The sequence below is a fragment of the Branchiostoma floridae genome, chromosome 5, assembly GCF_000003815.2.
Source record: "Branchiostoma floridae strain S238N-H82 chromosome 5, Bfl_VNyyK, whole genome shotgun sequence".
NCBI classification, from domain to species: domain Eukaryota; kingdom Metazoa; phylum Chordata; class Leptocardii; order Amphioxiformes; family Branchiostomatidae; genus Branchiostoma; species Branchiostoma floridae.
Genome location: NC_049983.1, coordinates 13,102,791 through 13,117,212, shown reverse-complemented (window position 1 = coordinate 13,117,212; position 14,422 = coordinate 13,102,791). Strand labels below are relative to the sequence as shown.

General features: G+C 40.5%; 1 protein-coding gene across 6 annotated transcripts in view; it reads right to left on the bottom strand.

Annotated features, from left to right (window-relative positions):
• The window catches only part of LOC118416552 (membrane-associated guanylate kinase, WW and PDZ domain-containing protein 1-like), a 77,715-nt gene that overhangs the window by 20,096 nt on the left and 43,197 nt on the right, over window positions 1-14,422 (bottom strand). For all 6 annotated transcript variants that reach the window (XM_035821688.1, XM_035821685.1, XM_035821686.1 and 3 more), the window contains 4 exons: window positions 13,744-14,044; window positions 12,322-12,425; window positions 11,271-11,331; window positions 4,898-4,959 (listed from right to left, as the gene is read on the bottom strand). In XM_035821688.1, coding sequence (XP_035677581.1) covers window positions 4,898-4,959; window positions 11,271-11,331; window positions 12,322-12,425; window positions 13,744-14,044 — 528 coding nt within the window. The remainder of the gene's footprint in view (window positions 1-4,897; window positions 4,960-11,270; window positions 11,332-12,321; window positions 12,426-13,743; window positions 14,045-14,422) is intronic.

The window sequence follows — 14,422 nt, the reverse complement described above, 5'->3', positions numbered from 1 at the left end:
ATTGGCCCAGCAGGGGTGTACCAGGTGCCTACAGCCTGCTGTAAGTGTAACCCTGGTGTCCTGATTATGATCTACTGCTGTTAATGTTGCATGCAGGCCTGTTTTATTGGGAAATCAGTCCTGAGTTGGTGCAGGATTACCCGCGAATGCTGCTAGGCATGGAGTCAAAAGGGCCAATCAAAATGCACCTCACAGATGCATGATGCGAAGTGCCCAGGTGGTAATGAAAACATTTTTCTAGCCCTGGGACAGGAACTTACCATATCTGGGAGAATCAATACACAGACCGAGGACTTAGGGTACAGCAGATAATATCCTCAGCTTCTTTAATTGATTGTCCAATTACTGTCCTATTCCAATTTAAATTCATATGAATGTACATGCACATTTACAAAAGCCTTCAATATCGCAACTGGAATGTTGAAGTATAGGCTTGCTTTGAGGAAAACATCCATGATTTTAAAAATTTCTCTGTTGCTGTTGAAAATACCCAGCACTTATTGAAAGCCTATAACAGGTTTATACCTGGTGATGAGTTCGGAAGATGGGTTGTTTTGGCTGAATATATCAGTACTGGGAGTTTCATTGTGTACATTTGTAACCATAACAGTTATACACATAACATTAACACTACAAAATTTGTCTTACCACTATCTGGCACGCATCCCAAAAGAAATGAACTGTTAAAACAACCATAACATTGCTGATTGTGAAATTATATCTGACGGCTGTCTCTGTCTTTGTAACCAGAAAGAAATGAGCATTTTACTTCTTATATATGTCAAGGTCAAATACATTTGTAAAAGCTGCCTCAGATGTGAGGAGTGATGAAATGTTTAGTGTAACTATAAGGAAAATGTACAGCAGCGATCCTGCATATTTTCTAACAGAAATTGAACCAGGGCTGGCGACAATCAGACCTGTCTGCACTGAGTAATGGAGCCATCAAAATTTCCTGCCAAGTTAACAAGACATCAGACACAGTGTAGCTCAGCGGTGGGGATGGCACCTGCGGCATTTGTCCCAGCATTAGGAGCAGCCACAATGGCGGGAGGAGGCTCAGGACTCAAGCAATTTTCCACATCACTGGGATTAGGGAATTGTGTTCAGACTTTCCTGCCAGGTTATGGGATTATCAGGTCTTAGTTTTTGATATAAACAAAATACTATTTCCAGTAAGCTGAATCATATAATAGAACCCTGAAGAGTCACGCACTCAGTCTATATTACAGTTGCTGCTTAAACTTCCTCAAGCAATGAGATAGCATTTAAGATATGCCACTTACTTAATGTGTAGCTATATACCTTACTTTAAGGTCACCTTGAGTTTTACGAGTTCAAGAAACGACAAATGGACGTGTTACTGCCTGCCTAACGAATTACCAGAATATTGTACATCTGGAGACTCAGATCTCTTGCAGCTTAACCATAGCCATCATCTCAGATCAATCAGTACTTTTCTCATTTCATGCTATTTATATAAGCTATTGTGTCTTTGAATTTCCCAATAGATGAGCATTACAGTATGTCTGCTTATCATGTATATCTATCATGATCATCTCCAAGGTTGTTTCTACTCTAGGACTTTCAAATGTAATAATTTTGGGATGCTGCATGTGATAAGGATGTACTGGGAGGAATTTAACTAGGCACAATCAAGGAGGTTATGTCTATGTAACCTCCTTGGCACAATATAATACCGTCCAAATATATCTGACTGCCACATTCATTTTGCATTTGGGATTTGAGTGTAAATTATACATGTGAAGGGGTCAGTTCAGACAACGTGGAAAATTTCAAATGTCCAGTTGTACTATGAGGCCACTACAGACCTTCATCTCTTTGACTTTCTGATAGTTACATGATGTGGCAAGAAATTCAAGACTTTTAGTCATGCAAATCAACTTATTTGAACTTTTATCACAGAAAAACAGCGAAAGGATTGACTTTGAAAAAACACCAGAAGCTACAGCAGAATATATAATGGGAGGAGACACATCCCAGGCACCCCAGGAACTTTGGCCTGTTAGGGATTACATGGAAATGTTTGCACTTCCATTAGGACACAAACTTCAACATGCCGAAACATGTACTGCCCCTGCCGGCCACACCCACTGTTGTACACTGTTGTGTACTGTAGAATGCTCAATTTTGACAGTGCACAATTTTACAGTAGTCTGGCATGGAAGGCAAATTTGTAGGGCTCTGTCTTTAAAAAACATTCCATTACAACAGCAGTAAATATCTGTATTCAACTCATACAAAATCTGTTAAAATGAAGTTCCGGTATCTGTTGATTACTACAGGAGGATGCCAAACAAAATATTTGTATTCTTCTCCTGAAACAAGTCTTGCAGGGAAAAATTGTCCAGTTAGTAATGTTGCCTTGAATGTAGTACTCAGTAGTAGTAGGAAGTTCATAGTAGACTTCCAACTTGAAGCTATGGAATAGGCAAATCTACTTTCATGAGCTTGTTGTAAGTCTAGTCCAAGTGTAATGTCATAGATTAACTTTACTGAGCCAGACTGTTTCACAAAATGACTACTACCGGTACTTCAGAGAAGTTTCTTTCCTGACTGAAACTACAATGTAACTACATGAATGGTAATGATGTGGATGTTTTGATGTGCTTTTCTCTTGCATGACTTATTCAATAGTCTGCCTCAAGGTCAATGTGAAATCTTAGGTAATCCTAGCAGTGGCAATCACATTCTCATCATCAGCTCATCCTGTCCTTGGCGACCATTACGTGAACGCTGCCACGGGATTGGTGGAGATGTTACCCAGAATGACTAGGGAATCATTGGCTTACGGTTGGGCCTGGCTGGGGCTAATGGATTGGTGAGCGATGCAGGAGTCAGCCAGACTGTCTGGTAGAGTTGTCAGGATGTCAAGTGTCAATGTACCAAGGAAATATCTCCTCAACATTAGGGGGCACAAGGGAGGGAGTCAATGAATCAAGTGACAGTTTATTATCATGGAAAAGTGAAGGGCGCCAACTACTGTCTGTGTTCCCAGGGGCTTCGGCAATGGAAATCATAGTTGAGCTGGAGAAAGTACTAACATCTATCAGAACAGCTTTTGATTCTTTTTCAGTCCAACAGTATTACCTGTATTCTACAAGTAGATTTTTTGTAGTCATTTAAACTGTACATACATATACATGCAAACTATAAAACACACATGCACACAAATACAAACACTCACAAAAGCAGTTGTGCTGATTTGGCAGCACACTTACATCTAGTTTATTTTGGTTTGGCTACACTTTGACTGCCAGTGCTTTGATGGATATTCCAATGACAGAATTGACATACACCATGCAGCCAGTAATGAGAACATTTTGAACGGTTATCAGGAAGTCGTATGGAGCTTGCACCAACTCCATTAACACCCATTGCAAACCTTCCCTACTGCCTGTCACAAGATCAATATTCTCCACACATGCTTGCTCTGTCAACCTGAGCAAAGTCAATATCTCTTCCTACCAGAGACCTCTCTCAAAATCTACTATCCAATGGCACCATCAAAAACTAATTTTTGAACAGCCTGAGGGAAAATAAACCATTTCCTTCCCAATCAATAATACCTTTACCTGTGCCAAAAAGTAAGTTAGAGGTGGTAGAAGGTTTGACTGGGAACTACGATTTCCATAATCCTCTTTTCCCCTTTACATACCGTCTTATTGCGGTGACCTGAATTTTGATTGCAGTAATAAAGAACATTTATATCTATCACAGAATTTTGAAAACCCCAATATTTCTTCCCACCAGGGTGAGAAATACCCCATGCATGGTATTGTTATTATCTCTTCTGAATAGAATAGCAAGTCATTTAAATGTACATTATTCTGACCAGTGCCCTACAAAGAATTCTTGGGGAGAAACAGAAACCCAGTAATAACAATTCTTTTGTGTGCTGCCAAACAGTATTTTACTTGTGTTGTTCTCTAACGGGTTCTAACGGTTCATATCAGGATTTGTTCAGCTGGATTTCTGCACAAAAAAAAGAGCACTGGGCACCGAGTAATACAAAAAAAAAACTTCCCCTGTCCAATTTTCTATTCCGAGGGTATATTTCCTAAGCTGCGTACTTGTGTTCTGACTGACTTCCCTGAGCTGAGGCCAGGTCAAGTCAGGACTGAAAAAGTCAATTTGTTGTCACCCAAGCCTTCTTCTTCTCACTCTAGCATGAACCCATCCAGCTCTGGGACTGACAGAACCATTTCTGTTGATATGATAAGAAAGCTGTGGCATTTCACAGGCTCATGCATCTATATTGAAGCTGACCTCCGTAGCTCTAGCTTTGGGACCCACTCATTCTTACACCCTACACCATTCAGAGTGGGGGTCATTTTTATTCAGCAGCCGTGAACCTGCTGTGTTCAGCATCCATACATGTTATATGCTACATGTAACATCACAGCAAGATTCATAGAAACTGTGGGGAGAGCAAAGGGCACCCTGTATTTTCTTGCAAAGGCCTTTATCTTCTGACTGCATCCCCTCTGCTGCCTACATGAGCATGATTAGTTGAAACACCTTTCATTGCGAGGCCCCAGCTGACTAACTTAGCACCTTTATCACCGCCATCTTCCGTGATCTTCCCAGGAAATTTCTCCTTTGATTCTGAATGCCCAGTGATGCAGCGCCGGCACTTCTGAATTCTGAGCCTGCCACGTTACCTGCTAACATCTCAGCGTTATATGAGTCGATGAAAGATAAATGAAACTTGCTCGTGTCTGGAAGAGCTTCGGGGTAGAATGATAATACAGCTGAGATATTTTCCGAAGGCCGTTCTAACACTCCCTGCTGTGCTGTTTTAATCACATTCAACAATTATAAAACCCAGAAGAGAAGAATGCTATTGAAACTGTATCTAAGATGGATTTCTCACCTTTGGGAATCTTGTCGGCATCCATGGTGGGCTTCTCGTACTGCGTCCTGCGGTTGACATGACTGCATGGAGAGGGGGGAAGAACAAAATTACCACGTTGAACACATGGCAGGCACGAGCACTGCATGGTCTCACCCTGACAAGCCCACCTCAAGGTGTGGGCACCGGCACATTCCTCAGCATGTCAGGAGGCACTGCACAGGGCCTGTGGATAGGCTTGGATTTCCATGTATCAAAAGGCAGTGAGGAGGAGTGCTTCATCATGCGGCGAGTCACACTACGCTGGACAAAGCCGTTTGTCGGCCCTGCCGTGTTTGGCATGCAGTGATCAGCAGGCTGAGCTAATTTGTGCTTGCCAAATCCACACCAAGTTTGCCCATTCTGCCTGGCCCGAGGCAACCCCAGGTCACTCCTCCTGTTAACGGGATGGGCAGGGGAGGCTTACAGGGCACTCTACATGGAGGTTAATAGGACATAACTACACTGGAAAAAAATCAATGATCCAATCCAAAATTACAGTGCCTAACAATTAATCTAAACTGACAGGAATGGAAACAAAAGGATACCTACACATCAGTAGATGTAGCCTATTTCCATAAAAAGATATGAACACCAGAGACAGGGAACCCCTTCTGATGTCCTTTACATCAGGATGCAACAGGATATAAAACTAACAGTTTGCAGGCTGCACTATTAAAGCCAGTGGAATTAGGTGGTGAGGACAGGCTGGCTGGTGTCAGGGCAGGGGGAGTCCCCTGGGGCTTGATTAAACAGGACAGGGCTCAAAACTAAGCATTTCTACTGTAAATATGTGGTAGAAACAAAAACAAGGATGATGTTTCTTGAACCATCTTTTTTGTGTTTTAAAGGTAATTTAAGGTTTTAAAAGTACAACTACCTACCCATACTACGGTATAATATGTATTGATTTGCTTTACACTTTGGTCACATGAATATGATCATAGACAAAGTCACAGAATGTAATTTATATGCCCCGAAGGCGGAGCTAATCCAGGACCAATAGGAAATAATTTTCAAAAGCGCACCTCTATGACATGGACATAAAAGATTTGTTGATATTGCCAGATTTGGCAAAAGGTCATGAAAAATCAAACCTGCTAATTTGAACATCCCTTGTGTTGAAATCCATCCCTCCTGGAGCCAGGTGGTCCTACTGTACTTTTCAAACAGGAAGGAAGGACACAACTCGGAGCTGTCACTCAGGAATGTCAGATAGGGGAAGGGCCTTGAGATATCTCTGCACTGTCGCAAGCGAACTGTCCTGTCTATCAAAGTTATTTCCTGTTTGAAGGACGGACAGTCTTATACGTTTTAAGGAATTATTATCCTAGATATTGTGCAATCAAAATCCTTTTTGATAATCTTCAGCCACGGATAAAAGCATACCCGTATGATAAAAAAAATGTCTTGTGCAATCTCTCATTAAAATACTGCCTAATAAGTAATATGCAATCCACCAGTAGTTTTATCTTTATTTCAATATTTGCATACTGCATTAAAAAAATTGAAGAATTGCTGACAAAATCAAAATCAAACACAACTTTTGTTCCTTAAAAAAAGCATATTCTCATGAACAGGTGCATTTTGTACATTTTATGACCCTCAGCATCACATGTGTATCGTTATCTTTGCATTATGCAGCAGTGACCCAAGCCTGATAGCAGATGGATATAGATTGTGTGGAGTTTTGCCACCAAAAATCTATATCCTAGTGTATTAGACATGCATATGGCATATTGTTGCAAACCAGTCTGATCCATAAATATCCATCACAAGGTGTAAATGTTATTTGCTGGGATTGTGGGGATTCCATAATCCCATTAGGGAATTAGGGGTGGACATTAATTGTGCAAATTGAGAGATCCTTGACGATAATGATATAAGCACTACCTGTGGAGAAGTGAGATGTGTATTTTATAAATGGACAGGACAGTACTGGTGACAGATATATTTTCAGCAATAAAAAGCCTTCAAAATCTTACACTATGAATGTGACTTTATGTGATCTTTGTCGAACTAGCTGCAACAAAGGAATTCTAAATCAGATCAGATCATTGGATCTGGACGAGAACGAAGAGAATATAAGGAGGTTGTTACCATGTACACAGACTGTGAATACATATTTTATGCACAGTAAATTGTCCACAAGTTTTTACATGTTGGCAGTTAGATTTCCTTTCCATCTTCAGGCACTGAAATGTTTGTAGAAGATGTTTGTACAACAACATGTTAAAATCTTCAGTCTCCAACACTGCAGACATTCTCAAGGCCATACTGGGAAGTAGGTAGCCTTCAGCGACCGTCAAAAATGATCAGTCATCAGAAAAAAAGGAACTTAACTATTTTAGTATCATATTGACCTTTAAAAACCTCTCTTTACTGGGCAGCAAATATCAAAGGTCTTATCTCCTAGAAACATAGAGCTGCTAAAAGTGTACTTTTGTTGCTTTGCGAGATACGGTAAAACACTTGAAAGAAAATGTAGCCCAAAACAAAGGCATCCATTAGTAGCTACAGTATCTGAATTTATGAGGGACACGTACCTACCTGGGGGGAGGATTTAAATCAAGGGAAAATGACTTGCCCCCTAATAATCTGGGTAATCACCTGTGAGGAAAATCAGGGGAGCATAATTGGGAACAATCAAGGGTGGGAACGTCCCAGCAGACCAGGCCATTAATTATGGTCAGTTCTGAAACACTTGTACAGGAACCTCCACACTACAGCAGGACCGAGGGCAAAGACAGATATATTATCGCAGGACAAGCCATTTGTTTAAATCCCTGGATACACTGTTCCATCCAGGTACACAACAGGTCAGCAGAATGGATCCACCTGGCCTTGGGTGCTATTGTCAGCTTCTTATCCCCCCATATATCTTCTTGGTGATGCCACGACCTTTGTAGCCCATTGGACTTACTTTTCAGGAGAAAATGATCTATTTGGAGTAGGGGCCATTGTTTGTAGGTTTGGCTACTTTGGTCTGTGATAACAAGGATTTTAACCTCCTTGGTGATAACAACAGAAACAGCCTAACACAATAATACTGCAGGTTGTATAATCATGCAGTCTTTGCTGATTACATGCATGTAGTCATAATTCAAAAATGCAAACTTTTTTGATATTGATATATAATCCATAGTTAAGGAATTTCTTTGAGAGCCAAAAGTATATTTATGCTAATTTTCCACTCACTTCATCAAATGTATTGAATAAAAGTATCATCATAAATAATATTGTCAATAAATTGTGTGTAGTAATTCAATCGCAAGCAAAAATCTTCTTATCTGATTCAAGAATCAAAAGCAGAAACAAAACACACAAAAAGTGTCATTCATGCCATCTCAACAACGTACCATCAATGATTTATTAACTCCTTCTCCCCATACCTTTACAGAGTGACTATGATAAATGTTGCTGGTACTGAGATCTAAAAGCATGAGCAGCCCTGGGAGACTTCTCAGCCTGTGGAAAGATGAACCCAGAGCACGTTTTACTGCCTGAAAACGGCTGTAGAAGATGGCATCAGAATTCAAATGCAGCTTCACAGCCCGCAAGTATGTTTTATTACCCGAGTGAAAAGATTAAATGTCCCGATGCATGCAGCTAAAGCACTGGGTATGTTCTACCCCACTGCTCATGATTAAGAACATAATTGGAAGACTTGCTCTTTCTGCACCATGGAAAATTACTTGTTTCGTAAGGCTTAGTGTTTCATTACTCTTCAGATTGCCTCAAGTGGTTCTCTCCTAAGAGCCCAGTCATATTTATCGTACGATCGTTGTACGATCAAAAACTGGGGGCATTCTCGGAATGGTTATGCATGTGTCATCCAAAATTTAGCTGCCTTGTTACTGAAAAGGACATCTTAGATCCTTGTCATTCTGTCACAGTCTGGCTGAAAATTTCATGACACCCAAAGACGAATGTGACTGAGACATAAGCGAAGAAAAGGGTTTCAGAAATAAAATCTCTGTAAACAGTAGAATAATACATATGTGCTGTTTGCAGAATAGATATTACCTACTTAGTTTGTCACTTTACTTTAGCAGTTATACTAAGGGTTTGGTGAGTGTGTACCAGTGTCTCAAGTTCTAAAAGTTACAAGTGTCAACAATCACTTAGCATCTAAACCCACTTTAAAGACTGAAGCTGACAAACATATTTAACTTTAAGAAACCTCAAGATCCCAGTAATACAAATGTATACAAGTACAACAGCCGTGGACTGAGGAAATTGTGTCAAAGGGATCAACAAGTTAAAGGATCCACATTTCATATTGGTCACCATTTCTACAGAATAACAGAAAGGAAAACCTTAGTCTGTGTAACACAAACTCCGCTGTCCAGGGCTGTAACGGCCCCTCCCCGCGTGTCCAGGCCTGTAACTGGCCGGCGGATGTTTAGCGGGCTGCTTTAAGCGAGATTTAATCAGGCTAGGAAAACCTTATTTCAAAGTTTCAAACTACTGTATATGCAGCATTGCTGTAGTTCCCAGTGTAGCCACATATGTCATGAAACCTTGCCTTTGGTTTGCTCTTGTCTTTGTGGACCATCATCTATATATCTGATCATAACTTAAGTTATAAACTTCAACTTTATCATGTCTCCAACTCAGTACAAAACCACATTCACTCCTAGCCTAAGGCATTAATCTACATCGGAGCTTTGCAGAATAAGTGCAAGACCTTACAGTCCACAAGGGAAGGACTCCTGACACCGGATACTCATGATGATATGAGTTATGGTATACACAATGAGCCAAGGGGAAAGAAAACACATCGGTGCACCCTGAGGGCAAGGTTAGAGTCATAACTCTGGTCTAGTCCGTCAGAATGGTAAGGAGAGCGAAAGCTTTCAGGCCGTCCTCGTTGTGTATTCTTCCCAGCGTTCTGTGTTACTTCAAAGGAATGAAGAATATCTTACCTTAAAATAAGGTTTAGCTAGGAGGGACGATTGATTGTTCATGTTGGATGAGTCGATATCAGAAGTTTTAAAGTTTCAAGCCTTCCAGTCCATCTTGTGGATTACTGTATATATATTATTATTATCATGAGTTTGGTGAAAGATCTGTGTGTGTCTACTGTTAGGCTATACATATAGGCATGTCTGCAACCTGCTCTCTACTGTCTGAAATAGTGATTCCTGCAGGCTCAGTCAGGGTTATTACAGAATGGGAGCAAGGCGTCACTGACCTGAGCTGCCTACTCTACCAAGTTACAAAATCATTGGTAGGATAAATGCCAATCACAAAACATTCAGTGACAAATTTGATACAGTACATAGCCATCAAACACATGCTACAACCTGGGAGCTTCAGATCAGTAAAGTAAATTAGAGGCAGTCCAGTTGTCAAACAGAAGAAATTGCCAGCTTATACAGGCTTCACGATACTTAGTGTGCAGTCCTCTGGGGTAAGATTTTACATGAAGAGAGACGACCAGCTGATGCTGTATGGTACTGCAGCACCCACCAGGCTGGATCTCCTGCTGTATAATATCCTTATCCAAGCACCTTTGGTATTTGCAGCTGTCACAGCGCACTCCAATCTATCTGCAGCATAATTCCCTTGACCCAAGGACTCTTTCCTGTGCAATATTACTTCAGGAAAAGCCTTCTTAAGCCGCCTCTTTTTCATGGGATTACGGATTAGAAAGCCAATAGCAGTGTGGGTGTGACGGATGATGGATCAGCACACTGCCAGATCCCAGGTGTGCTGGGAAGACACGGTCGAGCCGAACCGACGGCAACGCTGCGTAACTCACGTACAACTTTTATCATTCGGCAAGGAAGGCTGCATGCATTCACTGGCTGTAAAATTATTTCTCCTCCACTCTTATGCACCATTCTTCCTTGGAGGAAAATGTTTTCCGAGTGGAGAAATCCGCTGATGTCATCAGAATTGTTCAAAAGAGCATGGCCGTTATCAGTAGCAGCATGCCAACATTAGCTTTAACATTACTCCTACGTTACTGAAAGCCTCGCAATCTAATGCGGCCAGTGTGGAATTTTACGAGCGGAAGAAAGGTTTCATGCACTGACATTACTTTTTACTGCCCTATTGGCTACCTATGCTATTGAGGAGTATTTTGCAGGATGCCTGTCTTTACTGATATCCATAGCTACACCAACTCACCTGACATGGGCCAGTGTGGATGTCACTACTTGAGTCCCAGGCAGCAGGAACTTGGGACTAAGTTTGTCCTACAGTGACCTTAATCGGGGAAGCAAGCCTTAGGAATACCAAGTAACTTCTAGCATTCATAACACTGGTTTCATTTTATGTTGTTCCGTTGACAGGCTCTTTTGATATCTTGATGGGGTGGGCATCAAAGAAGAAGGGTAATACTTACTCGACGTAGTAAGTGCCGTAGTGTGGATCGTCTATCCTCTCCCAGCCATATGGCAGCAGCTCTGGAATATTAACAACATTTGTTATTGTCAAGGAGAATAGTTCACCAGTAAACTGTATAACTAGCCTTCAAACCAAGAAAGAATGTCTCTTCCTCAGAAAATTTGATAAGTTTTTTGAACTGCAAATTTGGTATATTAAAGTAGGAAACTGTGCCAAACCTGGATGAGCATTACCTGAATCCTGAAGATATTGCCGAATGTTGGCCATTGTAAAATGCTGGAGCAGTCAACTTTAAAAAGCTTACACATGGAAATAGCTAACACATATATATGTAACAACATTAGTAATTGTCAAGGAGAATAGTGCACCGGTTAAAGTGGTATAACTAGCCTTCAAACCAAGAAAGGATGTCTCTTCCTCAGAAAAATTGACAAATCAATTTTCATTACTGGTAAATGCAAATGAATGGTTACCAAAACAAAAGACACATTTTCTGAACTGCAAATTTGGTATATCAATTCAAAGAAGAACGACGTGGTAAAAACAACCTAGATAAGTATTACCTGAATCCTTAAGATATTGCCCAATGTTGAACATTGTAAAATGCTGGAGCAGTCAACTTTAAAAAGCTTACACATGGAAATAGCTATCCCTCTGGAGCCAACTAGCCCAAGAACATGCAAATAGGGTCATGTTCCTAGTTATCATCACCTTGGGATACACTTAAAGCAGCCAACCCTTTGGTAGGTCAACCATTTTAGGAGAAGGGTAACCCACTACAGACTGTGCCACAAATTCTACAATTGTGTTTTCACTTGGAGACTTTTGGAGGAATAAATTATTCATGAAAAGGGGGTTATCTGTCAGTCACTCTACACTACAGTGTAGCGTTAATAATACATTTTCATCTTAGTGATATATTTCCTGTGCATATATGCTTGTAATACTTATGTTCAAATTCAAGAGGAAATGAACAGGAATTATTACTGCTTGCCCAAAAATTGAAACAGACTGTATTTTCCCATGTTTGTTTGACCTGTGGCACTTACCGTCTTCTGCATCCTCTCCCTGGTTTGGCACATTTTGCTGACCCCCATCCTGCCCCCCCTCCTGGAGCCGTGGGTCGTCCCAGTGGGTCGTCCCTGTGTTGTGGCTGCAGGACCAAAGAAAGGAGTCTTAAAATGGGGTCATGCCTAAACAGTTTGTCAATACTAACAGATATTTATTCTACTGCAGAGAGGCTGCAAATATATTCTGAAGAAGAAGATGACCAAAAGTATTATATTAGGCAGCTTCTAATCATAAAAATGATATTACTTTCTATTTTTCGAGATCAGGCCTAGTTGGCTTGAATTACTTTCCTGTGAACTAACTGTTGTACGTTTTCCTTGTTGCACGTCAACACTGCGGTGTTCAATCATTTCTATAGTATTATTCTTTTTCTTTATCAATCCTACCTGCCTTCAGTTTTGTCATTATGTATTAGTTGGGAACCTTAATTAAGACATATGAATCTTATGACATAAGATATATAACGTTACTTGCTTATTGAAATAAGGCTATTATGTTTTATATCTGACTGTAATCAATAGATTAATGTTGATAAAACTAGATATGACATGGTCATACGTAACAATGAATACAAAACAGTACATATTCAAAATTAACATGCATCATACCCCTGTCACTACAATTGGTTACCATTCATTCAATCTGTAAGTCTCTACTATCTTAACTTTTCAATTATTCATACTATCATAGTAGTTTGATCTTTTGGAAGTTCCTTCATGTCATTCACATGCAACAAACTGAGCTGAGTTTCAATAACAATCTTATTCAATGGGCCACAGCATGAAAATTGTTTGATGACACTGCAGACTCCAAATCTAATAAAAAGTAAAAAGATGCCAAAATCTTCAGGTCTTTTATTCCTCAATCCTGTATTCAACAAGTGTAGAAAGTTACAAGGATGTGGTAGCCCAGGATTACTACTCGAAAGGTTACCACACTTAGTGTTAAGGCATCTCGGATGTTTTGCAAAAAAACTTCACTGCATACTTTCTTATACTTGGCATTTTCTTCTCATGCTGGAGGGGAATGAAATCAGGCCAAAATTAATGCATGAGCAGATGCCATCCATAAACTCAACTTTCCATGGCCTCAGAATGCATACCTGTAACAGTATAATCACTGATAAGGGACTGCGAAGGAAATCTTAACAAGTTTGGCCCAGAGAGTGATGGGCTTGCATATCAAATAGAAAGTTGGGGTGAAATATGCCAGTTTCTCCATCCTAATCCTAATTGAGTTATCACTATGAAATCCCATGAATACCTTGCTGAGGAAGCCAGGCGTGAATTCACAATGAAAATGTCAGCACCAATCCCATCAGTAAAATACCAGCTGACAAGGTCTATTAGTCATATTCCTGCGTGAGCCCTAGGATCGGTCACACTAAACAAAGCACTTACTCGATAAAATACATCTCATTATTGTCGGTGTACGCCACCTCCCAGTTGTCGGGCAGCGGGCCAAGATCCTGCTGCTCCGTCGCCATGGTGATGGAATCACTTCTTTTCCTCTCTACCACCTCCTTCTCATCACCTGCTCTCCCATTGATGGTGCTTTTGGGGCTTTCCACATTGGACTGGTTACGTTTCCTCTTGCCCTCTGATGAAGGGTGGGACCCGGGTCGTAGATCACCGGTAGAACTGGACTTTTTCAAGCCTGCTGAAGCTTCCTTAGGTGGCTTTGGAGTTCCGTAATGGTTACCTGGGATGCAAGAAACATTTCTCATTCAAAAACAATGTACATGTACTTCCAAATACATTGTACACTTCAGATTAAGTCATAACTTCTCTAACTGCAAAGTTGGGGATTACCTTCATAAAGCTACTTAAAACGAATTACCAAAAACATATTGTCAACAGATGGAACTACTATGCATCAACTAATGCATTTAAATAACTCCTCTTCATTTTAAATGAACACTGATATCGATCAATGTTCTCTGTGTACCTTGTTTACTAGTACTAGTACCGAGACAAATATAAACACCTCATTGCTAGAAGTATTCATAATACATGATGTGTATTCATTATTACTCTGGGGTCAGACTAACAGTGTTATACTGTTGACACTCAGGAAAGT